The sequence below is a fragment of the Macaca nemestrina genome, chromosome 8 (assembly GCF_043159975.1).
Source record: "Macaca nemestrina isolate mMacNem1 chromosome 8, mMacNem.hap1, whole genome shotgun sequence".
Taxonomy (NCBI): domain Eukaryota; kingdom Metazoa; phylum Chordata; class Mammalia; order Primates; family Cercopithecidae; genus Macaca; species Macaca nemestrina.
The window spans coordinates 151,204,196-151,232,011 of NC_092132.1; the positions used below are offsets into that span (position 1 = coordinate 151,204,196).

Consider the following 27,816-nt stretch of genomic DNA (forward strand, 5'->3'; position numbering starts at 1 on the left):
ATATTTAACTTGACTTTTCTCTAAAATTATGATTAATTATATAAGAAGATCATACACTATTCATGTAATACATTTGCATTAAGTAATAAGGAAGTGAAGAGAAGGAGTTTGTTACACTCAACGGGGTGTGACAGAGAGAGCATGGGTAGTAGAGTAATTGTGAGTTAATACACTGACATGATCCTGAAAACCAATCAAACTGGCAAAAACAGTCACGCTGCTTCCCAAACCAATGAGGCCAAAGTAAAACTGCCACTGTCTCTCCACATGTGCAATTTCGAACGCAGTTTGGATACGTGTACTGATAATCATAAAGTGTTCATACCATTGACCTGTCAGTGCTATTGATGAAAACCAGTTCTAAGTAACAAATCTGAAGGAAGAAAACAGAACACAAGTCTCCATACTACGTAGACAGATGGATCGATACTGACAGATAAAGATATATTGATATATTACTAAATAGTAAACATTAATGAAGTAAATATTGTGAGAGTAGAAAAAGTCATATAATTTGAAGTAAAATGAGAGAAAGAAACACCAGGCATTCATTACACATTGAATATGGAGATCATGTAGCAATGGAACACAGGTAAGAGGTACTGTAAAATCATTGCATGACCCTGGACACAGACCAAGAGAAAGCAGGGACAAGAAGCTTGCTGGATCTATTCAGGGGTAGCAGATTATGGATGGGTTTTATTTCCTTCTTTATTTCATGTTTCTCCGGGTTTTCCGTAATGTCTTAAGACGAAAATGAGAAAACTTGGAAAATTCAATTAAAAAGAATGAAATGATCATCTTTTTCTACTACCAAATCCACTTAAAACACCTCAAAATTTAACTTTTAGTAAAAATCTTCCCCACCCTCCTTGCTCCTTAAGCAACTGGAATAATCACAAAATGCATATCTGTAACACATATTTTTTACTTAGAGGTCAAGTTAAAATTCAGATGAACTGACTCAGCCTCCCAAGTGTTGGAATACTGTCGAGAAACTGGAATTTTCAAATATTTCTGGTGAGAATTTAAAAAATGTTGCAGCTACTTTGAAAAACACTTTGACAGTTTCTAAATGAGTTAAATATATCCTCACCAGTCATTTCACATCCAGGAGAAAAGTAAATGTTATGTTAACACAAAGACTTGTATGAGAGTGTTCAGGGTATGTTCTGTGATGGCCCCAAACTGGAAGCAATGCAAGTGCTGACTGGTGAATGGATAAAGGAAATGTGTTATCCCCACATAACCACATATCCACTCAGTAATAAAAAGGAAGAAACTACGAATAGCATGCAGCTATAGGAGACAACCCGAAGACAATATGCTAAATGAAAACCAAGCACGTAAGACTCCATATTATATATTCCCATTTGTATGAGATTTCTGTATGCTTCCTACTCTTTTTGACTGATGGACATCTTCTGAACTTGGTGGCGATAGGGTTTCACAATTGGAAATTTGCTAAATCTCATTGAACTGTACATTCAGGATAATCTAATAGAATGTAAGCTATACCTTAATAAAGCTTTCTTTTTAAAAATCAGATAATTAAATAGCAAAAAAATTATTTAATAAAGCTCCTGAATAAAATTAGGTAAACCTTTTTACTTTTTTATTTATTTATTATTATTATTATTACTGATCTGCACTGGCTTGACTTTCTTGTATGAGAGGCAATGGCAGCAAGAAGCGGCAAGTGCTAACCAGTGCGGATGACGAAGACCGTCCTATTGCAGTCGGGCTTCCATGCTCAGTTGGAGGGTATCGCCCTGCATGGTCAGGAGCATCTGACTTGGTGTGTCTTCTTCAGCAACCACCACAAATGGCTAATTTGACTTCAATTTTTCTATAGAATTTTCCCGTAAGAATGAGATCCAGCACTTAGATTCCTCCCTGTGAATTTACAGCTACGTTTGTAAGTGAAACGCTGAATTTATAATGTTCAAGCCACTCTCAGACAGCTGGTGTTGTCTTAGATCTTCGGACAGGTGGTGGAGGTGCCATTTCGGCACCTCTGTCGTTCAGTGAAGTTTGACGTTCTGACTGCTCAGGTAGCATCCAGGTGGGAGGGAAGATGTCAGCAGTAGGTAGACAGCGAACAGCATCTGATCCAGCTGCAGGCGGCGGCAGCTTCCTCCTGCGCACTTCCTGGAGATCATGTTATAAACGGGTGTAAATGTCCCTTCAGGGAAAGTGATTCAAACAAGCTTTATTATGGGATGGCCCTTCTTGGGTGAGCTTAGTGAGATATTTTTGCAGGGAGAGAAGGAAGGATTCTTAATTTTTTTTTGTACAACATGATCCAAAGATAGAAAAGCTATATTGAAGCAGGTTTAATATTTTAAAAATGCTCCTAATGAAAGCTAAAAAGAATGGGGTGATACGAACATTTTGTACAAACATTTGCAATATTTTTTCCCATTGGAATGGTTCAAACTACATTTCAGAAAATTAGAAATGTGGAAGAAGAGGCTGTTAAATTGAAGGAATTATTATTTTTTTTTTTTTGTAAACTCATTGACCTCTGCCTTGATGCCTTCATCTTTCTTTAAAATGTCATTGACTATTTCTGAAAAAGAAAAAAAGATACTCTCTCCTGTATGGGAGAGATTTTGAGTCATTTCTTGGCTGCTCTTGTTAATTGATTGAAATGAAAACAGCACTGATATTCTAAAATTGTACAGGATCAAGTTTTTTTCTCTGAATCACCTGACTCTGGACGGTTCCACATGGTTAATATTCACTTAGTGCCTCACAGAGACTCATAGTCCCAACATAAAATGGCTTACCTAATAACTCCTCAATTGCACAGATCCTTTGTGTATGTCTTCTTTTTTAAATAATAAAAGAAAATCTGTCCATATTCAAATCTTGTATAAACCATCTACCACCCTAAGATCTTCTTTACATAAATAACTGTGGAAAATAATCCCCATCCCACCTGGTGTGTGGTGGCACCAGATGCGTTAAACTCTTCAGGAAGAGCTTTAAGACAGATGACTTTGTCAGAAAAGAGTGGCAGTCTTTAAAGTAATTTTTAAAAGCCAGATGACTTTGTCAGAAAAGAGTGGAAGTCTTTAAAGTAATTTTTAAAAGCCAATATTTGCTACACAAAGTTATTTATCACACACACACGCACACACACACCCCACACATTCCACACACACCACAAACCCTTTAGTCCATCCTATCTAAGTGTTAAAAGAACTAAATATGACCTGAGAAGGACTCCGTGCTTCTATATTTGAGTCCTTGTGGATGACCTGCAACCTAGCTTAATAGGTAGACAAGATTGAAAACCTCACTTAGTAGCATGTCCCTGTAACAATCGCTAAGTATTGGCCAGTCCCAGCAGCCACAATTCAAACTCATACACTGCTGAGTGTTCAAACCGTGTTCAAGTAAAGCAAATGCCAAACTGTAACCAATCTAGCTGTTCTGTACCTCACTTCTAATTTCTGTACCTCATGTCTCTGTTTTTGTCTATAAATCTCCTTTCACCACGTGGCTGTGCTGGAGTCTCTCCGAATCTGCTGTGCTTCTGGGAGCCGCCCTATTGGCGAATCGTTCGTTGCTCAATTCAACTCCTTGACATTTAATTTGGCTGAAGTTTATTTTATTATAGGTAAAAAAACAAAACAAAACAAAAATCTCTCATAAATCCATTGATGACACAGATTTTATGCTAAAGCTGTTTTGAAAACGTAGATCCGAGTTTTTGATTGCTTGGTTTGCTATTCAAAAGGTTGAGATGTCCTGCCACATGCAACACTTTGATTTAGAACCTTGCACCCGTGAGAAAAAGAATTTGACCCAACTCAACCTCATCATCCAGGAATCTGCTGGTGGCATCTTGGTCACGGGTCACCTGTGGAATGATAAATTCTATATGAAGATCTGATTAGAGAGTCGCTGATGAGAAGGCCACACCAAGAAAATTCACTCCTCGTCCCCTTCTTTAGAAAAACCCTCATCCTTCCTAGAAAAATGTCTGGGTGAACGTTTCCCAGATTTTGCTCTTATCCATATAAAATAACATCAAAAGCAGAAAAGTGTTCCCAAAACTTGTAGTCTTCACAGAACAACACAATTTTCAAAATTATTTCTGAATTGGTGCAGAGTTGCCACTTTTTAATATTGACAAGTTCATTGAATTGTAAATAACCAAATGTCAGAGAAAGACGACGATTTATTTTATCACTAAAAAAATAAGCGTAGTGAGAACACAATCTTAGAATAAAGAAGTCCTTCTTAATTTGAATGTACCTCTATTAAAACTTATCCAATATCTTCTTCCCCCATTTCTGTGTCTGGGGAAAAATTTTCCATCCTAATCAGGGCCCATTAATCAATATAAGAGGAACTGCTGCTGAGGCCAGACTTCAGCTCTGATTTTCCTGAATCTGGGATTTTTCAAAATTTAATTTGCAAAATTGTAGTAGAGTATGCATTTTGTTGTCTTAAATATTTTAATTCCTTAATTCCCTTTGTACTATAAGTTAATTCCTGTTGTTCACCTTGTTACTTATTGCCACACAACGTATTCCTCCATAAAATCAGACATTTATGAAATCATTCTTTGTTTACTGGCTTTCGGACAAAAAGTCAAAAGTCTCTACTCATCAGATGATGATTTATAAACTTTCTATGAAGTTCCACAGTCACTCAATATTTTATAGTTATTATCATTATTATTATTATCATAAGTTCTCAGTAATTTCTCAGCATATAAGAGACATGAAAAGATGGATTATGTTATATGGTGTATATTGGAGTTGGGAAGATTAAGAGTCAGCAGGACCAACATATAAGGTATTGTTGTATTCCAAGATTAGCTTTCTGCACATAAGAGATTGGATAACTCTGAATAGAAATGAAACCAGGGGGCGGAGCAAGATGGCCGAATAGGAGCAGCTCCAGTCTCCAACTCCCAGCGTGAGCGACACAGAAGACCGGTGATTTCTGCATTTTCAACTGAGGTACTGGGTTCATCTCACTAGGGAGTGCCGGACGATCGGTGCTGGTCAGCTGCTGCAGCCCGACCAGCGAGAGCTGAAGCAGGGTGAGGCATTGCCTCACCTGGGAAGCGCAAGGGGGAAGGGAGTCCCTTTTCCTAGCCAGGGGAACTGAGACACACAACACCTGGAAAATCAGGTAACTCCCACCCCAATACTGCGCTTTAAGCAAACAGGCACACCAGGAGATAATATCCCACACCTGGCCGGGAGGGTCCCACACCCACGGAGCCTCCCTCATTGCTAGCGCAGCAGTCTGTGATCTACTGGCAAGGCAGCAGCGAGGCTGGGGGAGGGGCGCCCACCATTGCTGAGGCTTAAGTAGGTAAACAAAGCTGCTGGGAAGCTCGAACTGGGTGGAGCTCACAGCAGCTCAAGGAAACCTGCCTGTCTCTGTAGACTCCACCTCTGGGGACAGGGCACAGTAAACTAAACAAACGCAGCAGACACCTCTGCAGACGCAAACGACTCTGACAGCTTTGAAGAGAGCAGTGGATCTCCCAACACGGAGGTTGAGATCTGAGAAGGGACAGACTCCCTGCTCAAGTGGGTCCCTGACCCCTGAGTAGCCTAACTGGGAGACATCCCCCACTAGGGGCAGTCTGACACCCCACACCTCACAGGGAGGAGTACACCCCTGAGAGGAAGCTTCCAAAGCAAGAATCAGACAGGTACACTCGCTGTTCAGAAATATTCTATCTTCTGCAGCCTCTGCTGCTGATACCCAGGCAAACAGGGTCTGGAGTGGACCTCAAGCAATCTCCAACAGACCTATAGCTGAGGGTCCTGACTGTTAGAAGGAAAACTATCAAACAGGAAGGACACCTACACCAAAACCCCATCAGTACATCACCATCATCAAAGACCAGAGGCAGATAAAACCACAAAGATGGGGAAAAAGCAGGGCAGAAAAGCTGGAAATTCAAAAAATAAGAGCGCATCTCCCCCGGCAAAGGAGCACAGCTCATCGCCAGCAACGGATCAAAGCTGGACGGAGAATGACTTTGACGAGATGAGAGAAGAAGGCTTCAGTCCATCAAATTTCTCAGAGCTAAAGGAGGAATTACGTACCCAGCGCAAAGAAACTAAAAATCTTGAAAAAAAAGTGGAAGAATTGATGGCTAGAGTAATTAATGCAGAGAAGGTCCTAAATGAAATGAAAGAGATGAAAACCATGACACGAGAAATACGTGACAAATGCACAAGCTTCAGTAACCGACTCGATCAACTGGAAGAAAGAGTATCAGTGATTGAGGATCAAATGAATGAAATGAAGCGAGAAGAGAAACCAAAAGAAAAAAGAAGAAAAAGAAATGAACAAAGCCTGCAAGAAGTATGGGATTATGTAAAAAGACCAAATCTACGTCTGATTGGGGTGCCTGAAAGTGAGGGGGAAAATGGAACCAAGTTGGAAAACACTCTTCAGGATATCATCCAGGAGAACTCCCCCAACCTAGTAGGGCAGGCCAACATTCAAATCCAGGAAATACAGAGAACGCCACAAAGATACTCCTTGAGAAGAGCAACTCCAAGACACATAATTGCCAGATTCACCAAAGGTGAAATGAAGGAAAAAATCTTAAGGGCAGCCAGAGAGAAAGGTCGGGTTACCCACAAAGGGAAGCCCATCAGACTAACAGCAGATCTCTCAGCAGAAACTCTACAAGCCAGAAGAGAGTGGGGGCCAATATTCAACATTCTTAAAGAAAAGAATTTTAAACCCAGAATTTCATATCCAGCCAAACTAAGTTTCATAAGTGAAGGAGAAATAAAATCCTTTACAGATAAGCAAGTGCTTAGAGATTTTGTCACCACTAGGCCTGCCTTACAAGAGACCCTGAAGGAAGCACTAAACATGGAAAGGAACAACCGGTGCCAGCCATTGCAAAAACATGCCAAAATGTAAAGACCATTGAGGCTAGGAAGAAACTGCATCAACTAACGAGCAAAATAACCAGTTAATATCATAATGGCAGGATCAAGTTCACACATAACAATATTAACCTTAAATGTAAATGGACTAAATGCTCCAATTAAAAGACACAGACTGGCAAACTGGATAAAGAGTCAAGACCCATCAGTCTGCTGTATTCAGGAGACCCATCTCACACGCAGAGACATACATAGGCTCAAAATAAAGGGATGGAGGAAGATTTACCAAGCAAATGGAGAACAAAAAAAAGCAGGGGTTGCAATACTAGTCTCTGATAAAACAGACTTTAAACCATCAAAGATCAAAAGAGACAAAGAAGGCCATTACATAATGGTAAAGGGATCAATTCAACAGGAAGAGCTAACTATCCTAAATATATATGCAACCAATACAGGAGCACCCAGATTCATAAAGCAAGTCCTTAGAGACTTACAAAGAGACTTAGACTCCCATACAATAATAATGGGAGACTTCAACACACCACTGTCAACATTAGACAGATCAACGAGACAGAAAGTTAACAAGGATATCCAGGAATTGAACTCATCTCTGCAGCAAGCAGACCTAATAGACATCTATAGAACTCTCCACCCCAAATCAACAGAATATACATTCTTCTCAGCACCACATCATACTTACTCCAAAATTGACCACGTAATTGGAAGTAAAGCACTCCTCAGCAAATGTACAAGAACAGAAATTATAACAAACTGTCTCTCAGACCACAGTGCAATCAAACTAGAACTCAGGACTAAGAAACTCAATCAAAACCGCTCAACTACATGGAAACTGAACAACCTGCTCCTGAATGACTACTGGGTACATAACGAAATGAAGGCAGAAATAAAGATGTTCTTTGAAACCAATGAGAACAAAGATACAACATACCAGAATCTCTGGGACACATTTAAAGCAGTGTGTAGAGGGAAATTTATAGCACTAAATGCCCACAAGAGAAAGCAGGAAAGATCTAAAATTGACACTCTAACATCGCAATTAAAAGAACTAGAGAAGCAAGAGCAAACACATTCGAAAGCTAGCAGAAGGCAAGAAATAACTAAGATCAGAGCAGAACTGAAGGAGATAGAGACACAAAAAACCCTCCAAAAAATCAATGAATCCAGGAGTTGGTTTTTTGAAAAGATCAACAAAATTGACAGACCACTAGCCAGACTAATAAAGAAGAAAAGAGAGAAGAATCAAATCGACGCAATTAAAAATGATAAAGGGGATATCACCACCGATCCCACAGAAATACAAACTACCATCAGAGAATACTATAAACACCTCTACGCAAATAAACTGGAAAATCTAGAAGAAATGGATAATTTCCTGGACACTTACACTCTTCCAAGACTAAACCAGGAAGAAGTTGAATCCCTGAATAGACCAATAGCAAGCTCTGAAATTGAGGCAACAATTAATAGCCTACCAACCAAAAAAAGTCCAGGACCAGATGGATTCACAGCTGAATTCTACCAGAGGTACAAGGAGGAGTTGGTACCATTCCTTCTGAAACTATTCCAATCAATAGAAAAAGAGGAAATCCTCCCTAACTCATTTTATGAGGCCAACATCATCCTGATACCAAAGCCTGGCAGAGACACAACAAAAAAAGAGAATTTTAGACCAATATCCCTGATGAACATCGATGCAAAAATCCTCAATAAAATACTGGCAAACCGGATTCAGCAACACATCAAAAAGCTTATCCACCATGATCAAGTGGGCTTCATCCCTGGGATGCAAGGCTGGTTCAACATTTGCAAATCAATAAACATAATCCAGCATATAAAGAGAACCAAAGACAAGAACCACATGATTATCTCAATTGATGCAGAAAAGGCTTTTGACAAAATTCAACAGCCCTTCATGCTAAAAACGCTCAATAAATTCGGTATTGATGGAACATACCTCAAAATAATAAGAGCTATTTATGACAAACCCACAGCCAATATCATACTGAATGGGCAAAAACTGGAAAAATTCCCTTTGAAAACTGGCACAAGACAGGGATACCCTCTCTCACCACTCCTATTCAACATAGTGTTGGAAGTTCTGGCTAGGGCAATCAGGCAAGAGAAAGAAATCAAGGGTATTCAGTTAGGAAAAGAAGAAGTCAAATTGTCCCTGTTTGCAGATGACATGATTGTATATTTAGAAAACCCCACTGTCTCAGCCCAAAATCTCCTTAAGCTGATAAGCAACTTCAGCAAAGTCTCAGGATACAAAATTAATGTGCAAAAATCACAAGCATTCTTATACACCAGTAACAGACAAACAGAGAGCCAAATCAGGAATGAACTTCCATTCACAATTGCTTCAAAGAGAATCAAATACCTAGGAATCCAACTTACAAGGGATGTAAAGGACCTCTTCAAGGAGAACTACAAACCACTGCTCAGTGAAATAAAAGAGGACACAAACAAATGGAAGAACATACCATGCTCATGGATAGGAAGAATCAATATCGTGAAAATGGCCATACTGCCCAAGGTAATTTATAGATTCAATGCCATCCCCATCAAGCTACCAACGAGTTTCTTCACAGAATTGGAAAAAACTGCTTTAAAGTTCATATGGAACCAAAAAAGAGCCCGCATCTCCAAGACAATCCTAAATCAAAAGAACAAAGCTGGAGGCATCACGCTACCTGACTTCAAACTATACTACAAGGCTACAGTAACCAAAACAGCATGGTACTGGTACCAAAACAGAGATATAGACCATGAAACAGAACAGAGTCCTCAGAAATAATACCACACATCTACAGCCATCTGATCTTTGACAAACCTGAGAGAAACAAGAAATGGGGAAAGGATTCCCTATTTAATAAATGGTGCTGGGAAAATTGGCTAGCCATAAGTAGAAAGCTGAAACTGGATCCTTTCCTTACTCCTTATACGAAAATTAATTCAAGATGGATTAGAGACTTAAATGTTAGACCTAATACCATAAAAATCCTAGAGGAAAACCTAGGTAGTACCATTCAGGACATAGGCATGGGCAAAGACTTCATGTCTAAAACACCAAAAGCAACGGCAGCAAAAGCCAAAATTGACAAATGGGATCTCATTAAACTAAAGAGCTTCTGCACAGCAAAGGACACTACCATCAGAGTGAACAGGCAACCTACAGAATGGGAGAAAATTTTTGCAATCTACTCATCTGACAAAGGGCTAATATCCAGAACCTACAAAGAACTCAAACAAATTTACAAGAAAAAAACAAACAACCCCATCAAAAAGTGGGCAAAGGATATGAACAGACATTTCTCAAAAGAAGACATTCATACAGCCAACAGACACATGAAAAAATGCTCATCATCACTGGCCATCAGAGAAATGCAAATCAAAACCACAATGAGATACCATCTCACACCAGTTAGAATGGCGATCATTAAAAAGTCAGGAAACAACAGGTGCTGGAGAGGATGTGGAGAAATAGGAACGCTTTTACACTGTTGGTGGGATTGTAAACTAGTTCAACCATTATGGAAAACAGTATGGCGATTCCTCAAGGATCTAGAACTAGATGTACCATATGACCCAGCCATCCCATTACTGGGTATATACCCAAAGGATTATAAATTATGCTGCTATAAAGACACATGCACACGTATGTTTATTGCAGCACTATTCACAATAGCAAAGACTTGGAATCAACCCAAATGTCCATCAGTGACAGATTGGATTAAGAAAATGTGGCACATATACACCATGGAATACTATGCAGCCATAAAAAAGGATGAGTTTGAGTCCTTTGTAGGGACTTGGATGCAGCTGGAATCCATCATTCTTAGCAAACTATCACAAGAACAGAAAACCAAACACCGCATGTTCTCACTCATAGGTGGGAACTGAACAATGAGATCATTCGGACTCAGGAAGGGGAACATCACACACCGGGGCCTATCATGGGGAAGGGGGAGGGGGGAGGGATTGCATTGGGAGTTATACCTGATGTAAATGACGAGTTGATGGGTGCAGCACAGCAACATGGCACAAGTATACATATGTAACAAACCTGCACGTTATGCACATGTACCCTACAACTTAAAGTATAATAATAATAAATAAATTAAAAAAAAAAAAAAAAAAAAAGAAATGAAACCAGGGGCTCTTGCAGGCATGCACAGGCTCACATGTGCACACACACACCCCTGTATCACTCAGTGAATCAGCTCCATGTTCCTCATCCTTGTCCCACGTCCTCTACACCTTCATCTCCTTACTGTTTCCTGTTTCCCCATTATTCTCTAAAAGGCATCCTATCTTTGGGATAGAAATGGTGTTTGTAGTAATAAAATTTTGGACTTAAATCCTCTTTGTGCCACACACTAGCTTAATAATTTAGTAGAAATTGCACATTAACCATAAATACTCTCCTGATAAAATTGGAGATAACCATGCATTCCATTCGTGGCTATCATGAGGATTAAAAGTGACTACACAGAATTCACAAACACTATTTGGAACATATAAATTGGTACAACTTCTTTGGGGGATGATTTGACAAATTTGTTTTTTAGAATAGCTGTGTGTTGAGTTAGACCAACTTGGAATAACAAATAGATTCAAAGACTATTGCTCAGGAAGAAGGAAGAGTCTATTTCTTAATCACCCAGGAGTTTAGGAAGAGTGTTCAGCTTGGCGTGCGGAATTTCTTTCAGGACATTCAGATCCCCAGGATAATAGCAACTTAGGCACCTTCAGAATATTTTTTGAAAATATCTGCATAGGAGAAAGAGAATAGAGTTGTATGCAGGGGAGGATTTTAAGGAGCAGAACAGGAAGCAGAAAAATCACCCTCCCACCCACACACATTCCTTTGGAGATTCTACCATCTTTGGTAGACAACCTATTTTGGAGATTCTACCATTTTTGGTCACATGACATTTCTCAGTCTCCCTTGCAATCAGCCATCAGATCACAACTAATTGCAGGGGACACTGAGAAATGTCATTTGACCAAAGATGGCAGAACGGAGTTTTGTAGACATCTTGCTATGTCTGCCACAATCACCTACAGAGATAGAGACACATGTGAGTGAAGATACCTGTATGAGAAAAAGCACTTCCAATTTATTCTAACAGAATAGTAGAAACAAAGTAAATATCCACCAACAGGTGACCAGTGAAGTAAATTACTGTGAGCTTATAAAATGGATTATTATGAAGCCATGAAGAAGAATGAGTAGATATTTGTAGGCTTTTTAGCACAAATTACTGTAAACTAAAACAAAGCAGGGTACAAAACCATGTCTGTAGTATAACCCACATTATATATGTACATATAATAGGACACTTTATCTTAAGTGTAATGCACATTAATGTTTTCTTTTCTTTTTTCTTTTCTTTTCTTTTTTTTTACACAGGGTCTCACTCTGTTGACCAGGTTGTAGTGGCATGATCTCAGCTCACTGCAACCTCCACCTCCTGGGTTCAAGTGACTCTCCTGCCTCAGACTCCCCAGTAGCTGGGATTACAGGTGCACACCACCATGCTCAGCTAATTTTTGTATTTTTAGTAGAGACGGGTTTTCATCATGTTGGTCAGGCTGGTCTTGAACTCCTTACCTCAAGTGATCCACCCACCTCGGCCTCCTAAAGTGTTGAGATTACAGGTGTGAGCCCCCGTGCCTGGCCCACATATGAAATTTATGTAAAAATATGATCCTTTGTGTGATTTCTATTTGACGGACAAACCAAATCCCAGGAGGATACATTATGCAGCAGTAAAACCAGTCTTTTAGCTTCCATTTCATCATTGTGGTTATTTTAACCAGAATTCTCCAGAGGAACAGAGCCAGTAGGATAAAAAAAAAAAGAGATTCATGATGAGGAACTGGCTCACAGGATCACAGAGTCTAAGTCACATCATGTGCCATTTGCAAGATATAAACCTGGGGAAGCTGCAGGTGTCATTCAGTGTGAGTCCAAAGGCCTGAGAACCAGGGGCATTGATGGTGTAAGCCCTAGTTTGAGGAGAGAGAGGAGCGGCGTCTCAGCAGGAGCAGTTAAGCAGCGAGAAAATCCAGCCTTCCTCTGCTTTCCACTCTCTGCAGGCTCTCCCAGGGTTGGATGAGACCCATCTACACTGGGGAGCGCCATTTTCTTAACTCGCTCTGCCCATACCAACGCTAATCTCTAGTGGAAACATCCTCACAGGCACACCCAGAATGGCATTTAACCAACTACTTCAGCATCCCTCAGCCCAGTCAACATAACTCGTAAAATTCACCAATCACAATCATCTACCTAAAAGTATATAAGAGAAAGTTAAAAATTCATATGAGTTGCAGAGACCTCCGAGTGAGCAATCTTTCAATCGGTTGCTGTGCATTTCTCTTGCCCTGTGGTTAAGGATCAAGGGTACTTCTCCTCAAACTCATACAAGTGGGAACAGATTCCTGGAAACACTATATTCCTTGGTATTTGGGATGTGCAGACTGGTACCTTCTGGCTCTCTGGAAAGGTCTTGATGCCAGAGGGTCTGTCTGGCTGCACTGGCCTCAGAGGGAAGGGAGGAAAATGAGATTGCTTGCCCTGCTCTAAGTCAGCTATTGGGCAAAGGTGCACACTCCCATACAGCCCAAAGGGACCCTGCTTCTGGGCACAGCTGTGGGATTATTTGACAAGGACCCACCCAGGAGGGCTTCCTGGGGCAAAACCACCTCAGCAGGAAGAGCTGCATGGCTTGGTGTGGATGCAAGACTGAGGAAGGGCATTGTGTCAGAACAGAATGTCCAGCACCAAGCTCCTGCAGGTAGAGGTCCTGGTGGAACAATCTGGGAGGAATTCAGGAAAGGACCCTGGAAATAAAAAGTGCATAACTGTCATCTCTGCTGATGGAATCCCCGCACCAGATTACAGCCACATCTGCTTCCCACAGTGGAGAGATGAATGAGGGCTGCTGAAATGGAGTGAAAATCTGCAATTTTGATGTTAGAATGCACTGAACTTTGCGTGAACATCTAGGAGTGCCTGAAATAGATTTTTATTTCCCCAAATGGAATGGAAAACCATAGCACCTCCCCAGGATTTCATCTAAATGATGGGCAAGTTTTACAAAGCTGAATGTATCTATTTTCTAGGGATGCCTTCACAAAATACCACAAAGCAGGCAGCTTGAACAACAGAAACCTATTGTCCCACAGTTCTGGAGGCTGGAAGTCTGAGACCAAGGTGCCGGCAGGGTTGGTTCCTTCCGGGAACTATGAGGGAGAACCTGTTTCAGTCCTCTCTCCTAGACTCTGGTGGCTTCCAGGCAACTCTAACCTTCCTTGGCTTATAGAGGCATCACTCATCTTTTCTCTCGTCTTCACCTGGTATTCTCCCAGTGTGTGTGTGTCCAAATGCCCCCTTTTCACAAAGACACTATTCAACTTGGATTAAGGGTCAACCTATAACTTCATCTTAACTATTACCATCTGCCATGACCCTATCTCCAAATAAAATCACACTAGGAGGTACTGGGGTTAGGACTTCAGTATGTGGATTTGGGGGAGGTGTGTTACTCCTTTCTCATGCTGCTAATAAAGACATTCCCAAGACTGGGTGATTTACAAAGGAAAGAGGTTTAAGGAACTCACAGTTCCACATGGCTGGGGAGGTCTCACCATCATGGCAGAAGGCAGAGGAGGAGAAAAACATGTCTTACATGGCAGCAGGCAAGAGGAAGTGTGTGCAGGGAACTCCCATTTATAAAACCATCAGATCTTGTGAGACTTACTCACCATCACGAGAATAGCACATGAAAGATCCACCCCCATGATTCAGGTACCTCCCACCGGGTCCCTCCTATAACACGTGGGAATTATGGGAGCTACAATTCAAGATGAGATTTGGGTGGGGACACAGCCAAACCATATCAGGTGGACCAAGCTGTAACACCAGATTAAAGGGGACCACTCTTAAGAAGGGATAAAATGAACTCTGCTTGCAACCCTGAGTCACTCTACCATGCGAAATCAGTTTTTTATGGAAAGATGTACACCCCTAAGGATGCTTACACACTGGGAAATGCAAGAGGTATTTCAGGAAGGACTCGGGAGAAATAGTCAGCAATAGTCAACACTGGAAACAAGAGTATTCACTGTGAGAAGACAGGTTTCCTATTGAATCCCTTTGCCCTACTTGATCATTTGAAGGCACCCATATGTTTTCAGTGTAAAACAAAAAATATTGGAGCAAAGAGAGAACATGTTCACTTCCTCCAGCCCCTACAGGTGCTCAAAAGGTACCAATGCCCGTCCTCCTCCCCACAGGCATCTCACTGAAACCCTCTACAGGTGCTCAAAAACTACCAATGCCCTGTCCTCCTCCCCATAGGCATTTCTCTGAAACTGAAAATCTGGGAGGGTAAGAACACATTCCCCCTAGTTTATCTTGCATCTCCAGTGCTTGGCCTTGGCGTGTCACTGCACAGAAGTTGGTGGCATTGGTCCATGTCACTTGCTCATCTGTTCACTGTGCCTGTGCACATCATATCACAGATGCTCTGCCTTCATCCTTCCTGGTTTAACAACAGTGCCGGCTATTTCAAGGCTGACTTCAGGTGCAGGTACTTCTACCAAGTCTCCCCTGAATACCCCAGGCTGAGCTTTTCTGCTTCTCAGGCATTGACGCCCACACTACATCCTTTGCAACTTGGTATTTTCTACGTGTGTCTTCGACTTGCTTTGCACGCATCTAACCTTCTTCATACTGACACCGCAGGTTTGCACAGAAGGGGCTGTTTCTCAGCCTACTCAGGCACTTCACGGACATCCCAGACATTTCCCACCATTTTGAAGAGCACTGATGTCCAAAGGGCATTCTGTGACTTCAGAGATTCAGTGCGCAGAGTTAGAAAATGAAAGTTAGATGAACTGGTAAAGAATCTCTACTCCACTCAAATAAAATATTGTGCTAATTACTATTTCAAGTAGTTCCTGAGGTTGTTTTCTTAGCAAGTGTTCCTTTAGATACAATTATGTCTCGATATGAATAGTATTTCTCAAGCACGATTTTCTTCCTAAGAATGCTCATCATTCAAGAGCACCAAGAGCTAAATTCTGCTCATAGATTTTGACTATTTGCCACTCATGTGGTTTCTGATGGTCTATTATTTTTCTTGAAAACCTAAGCAAAGGCAGTTAGTTATTTGTTACTTGAGGAAAGAAATCATGTGATTTTAAGGCCACTGTGTGCACACTGTTAAATTGTCGACTGTGCCCTTTTATCAATTTCCCCCTACATCTGTGGCTTTAGAGACTTTAATTTTGGGGAAAGCACAAACACCTGAAATATGCCTGGAAACACCAAGGTTCCCGGAGTGCTGAGAATGCCCCGTACCCTGTTCTGAAATATGTGCGGAAAGGCCGAGGTTCCTGGAGTGCCGAGCACCCCCTGTGCCCTGTTCTGAAATTTCCCGGAAATATCGAGGTTCCGGTGCGCTGAGCCTGCTCCCGTGTCCTGTTCTGAAATACTGCAGAACCGTGGAAACGTCGAGGTTCCAGTGCCCTAAGCGTGCTCCTGTGTCTTGTTCTAGCTATGAAGATCCCAGCAAGTGACTTGGGGCAGGTGCTGGGCAACCTTTCTGAGAGGCCCCTCTGCTGTCTTCCTCCGTGGCCCACCCACTGCTGTGCTGCCTGGAATGTGGATGTCACCATTTTGGACCAGGAAGTCAAAGCTCTTAGGATGGAAGAGCAAGGTGCAAGGATCCCGGTCCCCGACACAACCGAGAATCACACCTATCCGGACTTGGGGCAGAAAGAAAGAAGCTATAGTCTTATGCAGGCCACTGTCATGTGTTTTCTGTCATTCTGCCCCTCAAAGCGGAGAGGATTTGGTTCTGTGTCCCCCCACCTCAAATCTCCTTTCCAGTTGTAATCCCCACATGTGGAGGGAGGAAGGTGATTGGATCCTGGTGGCGGTTCCCCCATGCTGTTTTCATGATAGTGAGTGAGTTCTCAGGAGATCTGATGGTTTTATAAGTGGCAGCTTGTCCTGCACTCTCACTTCTCTCTCCTGCTTCTTTGTAAAGAAGGTGCCTGGGGCCAATCACAAGGTCAGGAGTTCAAAACCGCCTGGCCAACATAGTGAAACCCCGTCTCTACTGAAAATGCAAAAAAATTAGCCAGGCATAGTGGCAGGCACCTGTAATCCCAGCTACTTGGGAGGCTGAGGCGGGAGAATCGCTTGAACCGGGGAGGCAGAGGTTGCAGTGAGCCGAGACTCTGCCACTGCACTCCAGCCCTGGTGACAGAGTGAGACTCCCTCTCAAAAAAAAAAAAAAAAAAAAAAAAAAAGGACGGTGCCTGCTTCCCCTTCCACCATGGTTGTTAAGTTTCCTGAGGCCTCCCCAGCCCTGGGGAAGTGTGAGTCAATTAAACCTCCTTCACTTATAAATTACTCAGTCTTGGGTATTTCTTTACAGCAGTGTGAAAAAGGACTAATACAACAGCTGATTCTAATCCTAAATGACTCATATATTCTAATTGTCATAGCTAAGATTCAAGAAAGAAACAGAGTATGTTCTGCAAAATAGTTAAGTTTTACTATCAGATTATTTTTAACAATTATAGTGAAGAGATGTTCCCTTTCCCTGAAGCTGTACTTCTGAACTGGTTTATTTTCCTTATAGCTCTTATTATCCTATGGGTCATTTAGGATACGTTTGTTCATTGCTTCTCTCCTCTCGCACTGAATGCAGAGACTTTGTCTATTTAATTCATTACTGGATCCCTGGCAATTAAAGTAAGGACTGCCATAGAGTAAGCCCATAAATATTTGTTGCATGGCTAAATGGATAATGGATTTAAGAATAAGTTATTCCAAATTATGACTTTATGTCCTGGTTCTGAAATCACAATTGATCTTTGACTTAAAATACATAAAACAATCCTGTATTTAATCTTGCAACTCAAAATCTATAGTAATGAAACATGAAGAAATAGTGACATATACACCAACTGAAGAAAAACGAAATGAAACAACTATGCTTTTATAAAACAAAGTTTTGATCGATAATTTTACTTAAATTTTTTTAACAATTTTCCATGGGTTAGGACGCAGTTTGGGGTTTTTTGTTCCGTATGTTTTTGGTGTTAGTTTAGTTTAATGTTCCTACCAAGTCCCTTTGTTTGCTTCACGATGATATTATTTTACGAATCATGACTTTCATAAGCAACAATGCTGCCAGTGATATTATACCAACCTGCTATTTCCAAAATAGCATTAAGCCACACTCTGATTTTTTCCTTGTAAAACAGGTCCTATAAATTTATGGTCTGAAACTGTTTTCTCCTCTATAAATTTTTTCTTGAACGATACCCACTCCGAATGTCTAGGAAGCCCCTAACTGCTAAAAGTGTGTAGCCGTATCCCCAAATTGAAGCTAGCTGTTTTCTCTGGACTTAATTTTATATTAGCCCATGGGTGTAGAGATTGCCTTTAAGCCCCACAAGTTTGGGAAGTGAAATGAATGAAAAGGGATCAGACAGAAACAGATCCTTTCTCAAAGTCGCAATCCTACCTATTTGTTAAAATAGAACCCAAATCCAGGTCTGTTTATGTTCATAGCCATGGAATTAACCTTTGATCACAGTTGGGATGGCACATTGCCTTGATGTGTTTCTGGACCTACCTCCTGTATAGATCATTTAAGCTGTGACAACTTTCTAGAAATGTGTGATGTCTGGTTGATCAGAAGCTATAAAGAATTTATAAAGATCCACTCACCCAATGCAAATGGAGAAAAACGCAGCACCGTGTAGAGCTTTGCTTTAAGTAGTGATGGTGCAAACATAGCACTCTTCTATTCTTTAATATTGTGCTTCCAGGTGGAGATTTTTTCCTACAGAAGAAGAATTTATTAATCACTTTCCATCCATAATTTTCATCTCTGAGGGTACACAAAAGTCTTTTAAGTCTATTACCTGACACATGGTAGGATATAAGGGGCAATCATGAATAAGGTTGTAAACAAATTTAACTTAATTGTTTGAACATTTTTCTACATTTTGATAGCTTTTTTGCCTTCTATTAATATATTTGCTAGAGAGGGCTGTGTTTTATCCTAGGGCTATCTCACACTGAACATCTATTCAGCTATGGTGGGATTACATAAGTAAATTTACAGCAAAAAAGTTCAGCAGGCAGAATTTTACCTCCATGAATCCTAGGGTGAAAGTCACCAAAACATAGTACATATGGTAATAGGAAATTTGATGAAAATAACTGACAACTTTCTTTTTCACTTACTTTATGTTCTAAAAAAATAAAAGGTACACAACAAGAGATTTATTAGTATCAATCAAAAAGGTAACAGGCAGGAAATGATGGCTCATGCCTGTAATCCCAGCACTTTGGGAGGCTGAGGCAGGAGGATCACCTGAGGTCAGGAGTTCAAGACCAGCCTGGCCAACATGGAGAAACCCCGTCTCTACTAAAAATACCAAAAATAGCTGGGCGTGGTGGCAGGCACCTGTAATCCCAGCTACTCGGGAGGCTGAGGCAGGAGAATCACTTGAACCTGGGAGGCAGTTTGCAGCGAGCCAAGATCGCGCCATTGCACTCCAGCCTGTCCAGCCTGGGTGACAGAGCAAGACTCCATCTCAAAAAAAAAAAAAAAAAAAAAAAGGAACAAGTTACTTTTTTCATTTCCTGTTATTATCATTGCCTAGAGAAGTTCTTGGCATGTAGTAGGTATTTAATACATATTTTTTGAATAATTGAGTGAATGGATAACTATCATTTATATCAAAAGGGATGGGTTCTAGGAGTGTGGTTTTAGAATACATGCCAGATTACTCAACTTTCTCTTAGCCATGGTCGCTCAGTAGTGGCTGAAAGCAACAATTTTACGACACATGCTTTTTGTGTAGGAGGTATATACTTCTTTTCTTTACAATTCATAATATTTCCCCTTAGGCTGAATATTAAGAGTTACGTTGCTAGTTTTTTTAAAAGACTACATTGTGGTAGTTGGAATGCTACAATTTTCCATGTGCACTCCTATGTGCATACTTGGGTTAAGTGTTTGAAAAGGTCTTGCACATAATTTCAACAGGCCAGTTTGGAGAAGGACATGGAGAGAGTTAGATCCCAATCACATATTAAATCTAATTTTATTTTGAGGTGCATTCAAGGTTTTAAAAAAAACAGATTACAAACAAAAATAATATGGAACTATTGGCCTGAGATTGTAAATTTTCATTAAGTACTATTCAGAATCCATTACAAATAACCTGCCAAATTTTTTTCTTACTCAGGAAGTGTGAATGACAAGCCACTGTAAACAAATTTGAATGACAAATGATAAATTTAGGAAAAATAATTTATGCATTGTGTGACAAACAAAAGGCTAATATTGTTATTAGTTTTCCATCACGGCTGATGAAAAGTAACACGACTTTATTCCTTATTAAGCTTTTTTTCTCCCTGTGTTTTGTACTGGATCTGTCTTGAAGTTCGCTAACTCAGTATTCACCATCTCAAATCTGTTGTTGAATAAATTTAGTGAATTGTTCATTTCAGATGTTACAGTTTTCAATTCTAGCTTTTCTACGTGCTGCATCCTCATCACACTCTCTTTTTATTATTTAAACCTATTTTCTCTGAATTTCTGGAACATATTTAGAATAGTTGCTCTGAAGTCATTGTCTTCTAGTTTCTTTTAACTGCCTCTTTTTTCCCAGAGATGCACACTTACCCGTGTGAATGTCTGTGTGTGTGTGCCAAAAATACACAACATAAAATGTACTATTCTAATTATTTTCGCGCAAAATTTGATGACATTAACTACACTCACACTGTTATGCAGGCAGCACCACTACCCATCTCCAGAACTTTTAAAATCAACCCAAACAGGAACTCTGCACCCTAATTATACAACCACTCCCCACTCCCCTCAACTCTCACCACCCCTGGTACCCACCATTCTATTCGCTGTCTCTATGAATTAGATTGTTCTAGGTACCTCACATAAGGTCAGATTATTCTAGGTACCGCATACAATATTTATCCTTTTGCGTTTAGTGTATTTCACATATTTTCAAGGTTCATCCATATTACAGCATGTATCGGAACTGCATTTCTTTTTGAGTCTGCATAATATTCCGCTGTATGTATAGACCATCTTTGGTTGACTCATTCATCTGTTGATGGAAATTTGTTTCTACCTTGCCACGATTGCAAACAACGATGCTATGAGTCAAATATCTGTTTGAGTCCCTGTTTTCAAACAGGGCATGTACATAGGAGTAGAACTGCTGGATCATGTGGTAATTTTATGTTTAGAGTTTTGGGGAACTGTCAAACTGCTTTCTACAGCAACCACACCATTTTACATTCCCACCAGCACTAAATCAGGGTTTCAACTTCTCTGCATTCTTGCCAACACTAGTTATTTTCTGTTTGATTGATACTGACCATTCTGCTGGGTGTAAAGTGATATCTCCCTGCGGCGGCCGTATCCCGTGGGTGTAAACCGCTGTCTCCCTGCGGAGGGCGTATCCGGCGGGTGTGAAGCGGCGTCTCCCTGTGGCGGGCGTAAAGCGGTGTCTCCCTGCGGCAGGCGCATCCGGTGGGCGTAAAGCGGTGTCTCCCAGCGGCGGGCGTAAAGCGGTGTCTCCCTGCGGCGGGCGTAAAGCGGTGTCTCCCTGCGGCGGGCGTAAAGCGGTGTCTCCCAGCGGCGGGCGTAAAGCGCTGTCTCCCTGCGGCGGGCGTAAAGCGCTGTCTCCCTGCGGCGGGCGTAAAGCGCTGTCTCCCTGCGGCGGGCGTAAAGCGGTGTCTCCCAGCGGCGGGCGTAAAGCGCTGTCTCCCTGCGGCGGGCGTAAAGCGGTGTCTCCCAGCGGCGGGCGTAAAGCGCTGTCTCCCTGCGGCGGGCGTAAAGCGCTGTCTCCCTGCGGCGGGCGTAAAGCGGTGTCTCCCAGCGGCGGGCGTAAAGTGGTGTCTCCCTGTGGTTTTGATGCATTTCTCTAATGGTTTATGATGCTGGGCATCTTTTCATATGCTTTTTGGCCATTTGTGTATCTTTTTTGAGAAAGGTCTATTCAAGTTCTCTGCCCATTTTAAACACTGGATTGTTTTGGGGTTGTCGTGGAGTTGTAGGAGTTCTTTATATTCTGAATATTAATTCCTCATTTGACATACGAGCTTCAAATGTTTTCTCCCATTCTGTAGGTTGTATTTTCAATCTCTTGAAAGTGTCCCAGGTGCACAAAAGGTTTTAAATGTGACGAAGTCAAATTTATCTTCGTTTGTTTGTGTTTTGGCATCATATTTAAGAAATCTTTGCCAGAGCAATGCAAATAAAAACCACAGTGAGATACCATCTCACGCCAGTCAGAATGGCAATTATTAAAAAGTCAAGAAACAACAGATGCTGGCAAGGTTGCAGAGAAATAGAAATGCTTTTACACTGTTGGTGGGAGTGTAAATTAGTTCAACCTTTGTGGAGGACAGTGTGGTGATTCCTTAAAGATCTACAACCAGAAATACTATTTGACCGAGAAATCCCATTACTGGGTGTATACCCAAAGGAATATAAATCATTCTGTTACAAAGATACATGCACGTGTATGTTCACTGAGGCACTATTCATAATAGCAAAGACATGGAATCAACCCGAATGCCCATCAAGGATAGACGGGATAAGGAAAATGTGGTGTCTATACATAATGGAATACTAGGCAGTCATAAAAATAAATGAGATTATGTCCTTTGCAGGGACATGGATGGAGCTGGAAGTCATTATTCTCAGCAAACTAACACAGGAACAGAAAACCCAACACTGCATGTTCTCACTTATAAGTGGGAGCTGAACAATGAGAACACATGGACACAGGGAGGGGAACAACACACTGGGGACTGTCGAGGATGAGATGGGGGGAAGGAGAGCATCAGGAAAAATAGGTAATGCATGTGGGCTTAATACCTAGGTGATGGGTTGATAGGTGCAGCAAACCGCCATGGCACACATTTACCTATACAACAAACCTGCACATCGTGCACGTGTACCCCAGAACTTAAAATCAAAATAAAGAAAGAAATCATTGCCAAGTCCAGTATCATTTAAAAATTTTCCCTATATTTTCTTCTAAGAGTTTTATTTCCAGTTTTCACATTGAGGTCTTTGATCCTGTTGAGATGATTTTTGTAAGTGGTTTAAGGTAAGGGTCAAGCTCCATTTTTGTAAAAATCGAGTTTTCCGATAGACTCTTTTCCGCATTGAACAGGTTTGGCGCACCTGTCAATGGTCACTTGACAATATATGCGAGGATTCATTTCCAGGCTTTGTGCTTTATCCATTCGTCTGTATGTCTGTCTTTATGCCAGTGCCATGCTGGGGTTTTGTTGTTTTACTTACTGCAGCTTTGTAGTAAGTTTTGAAATCAGGAAATGTGATACTTCCAATTTTGCACTTTTTATTTTTCAAGATTGTTTGGCTAATTGGGGTCCCTATTTATTTTTGATCCTAAAGATTTTTGTTGAAAATTGGACATTTTATATCATATATTGTATCAACTCTGGATTCTAGTGTTTTTTTTTTTCCTGGAGTTTAGTTTTTATCCCTGGAGTTTTTTGGGAGGATGTGTGTGTGCATGTGTGTTTGTGTGTGTGTAAGAGACTTGGCTGCACTGTACAGTCAAATCTGTCTCCCCCATGATGTGCTTCTGCTAATGTCTTTGCTTTTTTGTTGTTGTTGTTGTTGTTGTTTTGCCTTTTTCTGCAAATATCTTTGTTAATTTTGTTGCTTTTTTTTTCTTTTTTTTTTTTTTTTTTTTTTTTACTTTTTGGCCTGCCTTCCTAAGGGTCTCCCAGTCCCCTGTGTTTTCATAACTTAGTGGTCAGTGAGTGGCAGGCCAGGTGCTGTGCTAGGTGTCTCGAATCTGTTACCTCTAACCTCCTGCTCATCCATCTTCCTGTGAGTGGGCGAGCGTGCTCCCAGCTCAAGAACTTTTGACAGGTGCTTCAAGTCTACTGTCCCTGGGAACTCTTAGTTCTCCCTTGTGTCCACCCTTAGTTTCCCAGGATGCCTTGGTTGGATGAAATGAAGTATTATGTCTCTGAAATGTTCTAGCACATGTCTCTCATCTCCAGAATTCCCCATTAAATGTGAAGCTAGTTCGCTGCTTGCCTTAACAAGAACAGCTACTTCAGGGGAACTTACCTGTGGGTTTCCATGTCTGTCTCCTACTGAGTACACTAGTTTTCCTTTCAGTATTGTGCGGCAGGTCTCTGCCGCTGCCCTACACCAAGCAGCCCTTCTGGAGTCAAAGCTGCTGGCTTCTCCTTACTGGTAAAGCAGCTTCTTGCCTGAGCAGGGTGGGGCAGGAGCAGTCCTGGGCACAGAACCATGAGATGCCTCTCTATTCTGGTCCACAGTTCTGGCAGCTTCTCTTCAATAAACACTTCTCAACTTGTTTGCTCTTAGTCAATTTCCAGAGGTCTGAATTGTTTGGTTTTTAGCACTTTGTCAATGTTTAGGCTTATTTTTTTTTTGGAGGGGGGAGGGAACTTCTGACCTCTTCATTCCGCCATTGAGGGAAATCCCACCTCTTTTATTTTATCTTTGAAGAGAATTTTTTTTATTGATTATATTAAGTCCTCAAGAAAATTTCTAATCAGGGTTAAACAGAATTAAATAGCATCTATAGATTAGTTTGGGAACATTTAGCTTCTATTTAAGAAACATGACATATGTGTCGCTAAATTCTAAGAGTGTCCCAGATCACCATGGGACTGTAGTTCTACTGAGATCTTTGAAACATTTTAAGAAGAACCCAAAGGCTGAGAGACTAGTGTGGAGGCTAAGTGACTGATGCGTGGCAGGGGGAAACGTGGGAGAGGTGTAAAGATCCCAAACTGATAACCATCTCCTAGAGTCCTAGAGTTCTACATTGTTTACACAGTCTATTCAAATGAGTTAATTAACTGATTTGAATTAAGTAAGTCTGGCAAGAGGCAATTCCTCTTTTTTTCTTTTTTTTCTGTCGCCCAGTCTGGAGTGCAGTGGTGTGATCTTGGCTCACCGCAACCTCCGCCTCCCAGGTTCAAGTGATTCTCTTGCCTCAGCCTCCCTAGCAGCTAGGACTACAGGCGCCCGCCCCCACACTTGGCTAATTTTTTGTATTTTAAGTAGAGACAGGGTTTCACCATGAGGTGACCCACGCTGCTCAGCCTCCCAAAGTGCTGGGATTACAGGCGGGAGCCACTGTGCCTCGCCCAATTCCTCTTATTATATCTTTGTTCAAGAATGTCCCTCTAAGTTGGGTGCAGTAGCTCATGCCTATAATCTCAGCACTTTGGGAGGGTGAGGCGGGTGGATCACCTGAGGTCAGGAGTTCGAGACCAGGCCAACATGGTGAAACCCTGTCTCTACTAAAAATACAAAAATTAGGCGTGGTGGCAGATGCCTGTAATCCCAGCTACTCGGGAGGCTGAGGCAGGAGAATCTCTTGAACCCGGGAGGCGGAGATTGCAGTGAACCAAGATGGCGCCATTGCACTCCAGCCTGGGCGACAGAGCAAGACTCCATCTTGAAAAAATAAATAAATAAATAATAAAAAATTTAAAAAGTCCCTCTAATATTCCAGTAGTTGTAGTTATCTGCAGAATTGACTGTGAGTGAAATCATGAATCTAGCTGTCCATCGGGTAGTCGTGACATCTGCAGGTATAACTTAGGGTTTGGGTGTTTAAAAGGAAACTGAGAGTTTGAACTGGGGATGGGAAGATGGGAAAAAAACACGACTGCTGGGATTATTTTTCTGAGCAACAGGGAGAGATGCCTGGTTGGGCGAAGAGTGGGTGGAGGGTCAGCCGGTGTCCTCCTCAGCTCAGACATCTCCCTTCGTGTATCTTTAGTCATTTATTTGTTGGATGAAATGAAGTATTATTTTCTCTGAAAGTCAACCCAGACTTAATGGCCCAAATCATGTATGGGAGATTCACTCATCTACGAAAAACGATAAAAGACGGGACCGGGCACTTTAAAAGGGAGAGTCTTCCTGTGTGTATCTAAATCCACATCAGGCATCTGGAAGCTTCAGAGGATTGCCTTCTCACGGATATGCCAAACAAACAAATAAAAATGAAACAAAAGACTATAAACAACAACAAAACACCCAGCTTCTCAAAGGGCTTCAGGGTTTGCCAGATCCTAAAGTTGAATGATGTGTGATGGAACAAATCCATGAATGGAGACATTGCCGGAGTCTTCCGCCTGCTGAGGTGGAGGGTGAGGTGCCAATAGCTTCTTCCTTCCATGTGGCAATGATACGACCTGCTTGGAGTCAGTCAGCATGTCCAGATTTGGCAAACTGGTTTTGTACTGTTAGCACCCCAAATTTCACAATTTGCCTACTAGCTAAAAGTGAATTAGTAACACTCTGAAAGATACAAATGCAAGGAGAAATGCTAAGGCTGCTGGGGCTGTGGCAAAAGCCTTGGCAAGCACATAACTTGGGAGCCAATATTCCCAGGATCCAGGCCAAGAGAGGACACCAACATCCACACTTAGAAATCCTGGTTGTGAATTCTCCTCATACCTAGATTGAAAGGGGACTTCTCTCTGGTGCCACCTTTATTTTGTGCTGATCAATGTGGCTTTGTGGAAACCTTTCCCGCCCATAGAATCGAGGTCAGCAGAGTTTCCCTCAAGGAGAAGAACTGAAAGCTCCAATAATTTTCCTTCCTAGCAAATCCTTTATAACCTAAGATCTATCTGGATAGACCTGGGCACTATGCCAATTTCTGAAGGCAATATTAAGGAATTTTAGTGCATTGTCAACACCAGATTATAGGAGACAAAATTCTGGAAAATTTTGAACCTTTGAAAAGCTTCTTTATTGGAGACCACGATGGAAGGAATATTTGCAGTTACCAGGTCATGATGTCATTACCACTTGGACACAGTAAACCCAAGAAAGTCCCTGTGATGGTTTTCCCTCTGTGTGTGTGTGTGCACTGAGCTTGATTTATTGCAATGCTGGAAAGGAAGGAGCCCATAAGCGAATCGATAGCACATACGGTGCACAACACTGACAAATGGACCTGCCCATGGAGTTTCCCTCCCCAAAATATATCGTAAATATAAAACAGCTCTGGGCTTCCAGGGCAGAGAATTTAATCAGCAGCATAATGATAAAGTTGGAAGAATCTGCCTTATCGGTTTTCCCTTTAAAACTCTAGGTTGCAAAGCTAGATGGCTCCTCATGATCAACTGTGAATTCCACAAGACGAAATGCACCTGTGACAACGCGGCCGGTGCTGTGTCACGCACGGCTTCTGTTTCTCATGCGGACATAAGCCTGGCCGATCTGCTGTTTTCAATATTGCTCCATGCTCACCACTCACTACTGCTTGCCTTCACTTGGCAGAACTAGCGGCCTCCATTTATTGCTCTACCATTAAAATATTTAAACTCACCAACATATTAACATAATTTATGATGGACGATTTACACAGATGTTTCAGATCCATTTCAAGCGTTGAGCATAATACATTATATTGATGCCACAGCACCCCTTCCAAAGCCGTCTCATCTGACGCCCTCTCCTCTCCTGCAGATCTTGTGACTGAAATGAAACAGGCAATTACACAGGAAAATATGTGTGAGCCTCCTCATGGGTTACCTTTCCAGGGGTGCCGTCATCTTTGACAGCAAGACCAGGCAAAGAGCTTTATTCCTGTCACCTCCTACTTCAAAGAAAAAAAAAAAGAGTTATGAGAATTAATCAGTTAATTTGGTTTTTGAAATGAGCATAGCTCATATGTAGTATAGATTCATAACTACTTCAGCAGTTGAGTAGAATGCTTCATGTATTTTGTGTCTTTGAAGAACAAAGTACCTTAGATGACACCAATGTACCAAGCA

General features: G+C 41.4%; 1 protein-coding gene across 1 annotated transcript; it reads right to left on the bottom strand.

The window, feature by feature from the left end:
• Positions 1–1,623: 1,623 nt before the first annotated feature.
• LOC139355613 (coagulation factor V-like) lies at positions 1,624–27,594 on the bottom strand. Its single transcript, XM_071067446.1, has 5 exons — positions 27,575–27,594; positions 24,110–24,188; positions 21,367–21,893; positions 18,676–18,790; positions 1,624–2,151 (listed from the first exon to the last, which is right to left on the bottom strand). Exons 1-5 carry the CDS (start codon positions 27,592–27,594, stop codon positions 1,957–1,959), a joined length of 936 nt encoding a protein of 311 aa, XP_070923547.1. The 3' UTR covers positions 1,624–1,956.
• Between the last annotated feature and the right edge of the window lie 222 nt (positions 27,595–27,816).

Excerpts from the sequence above, each read along its gene's own strand:
- LOC139355613 (XM_071067446.1), bottom strand. The coding sequence starts at position 27,594 with ATGACGGCACCCCTGGAAAG. Across the intron at positions 21,894-24,109 it reads ACAGACATGGAAACCCACAG|GGAGACACCACTTTACGCCC; the intron begins GTAAGTTCCCCT and ends TCAAAACCACAG. Across the intron at positions 18,791-21,366 it reads ACTTTACACCCAGCAGAATG|GAAAAAATCTCCACCTGGAA; the intron begins GTCAGTATCAAT and ends CTTCTTCTGTAG.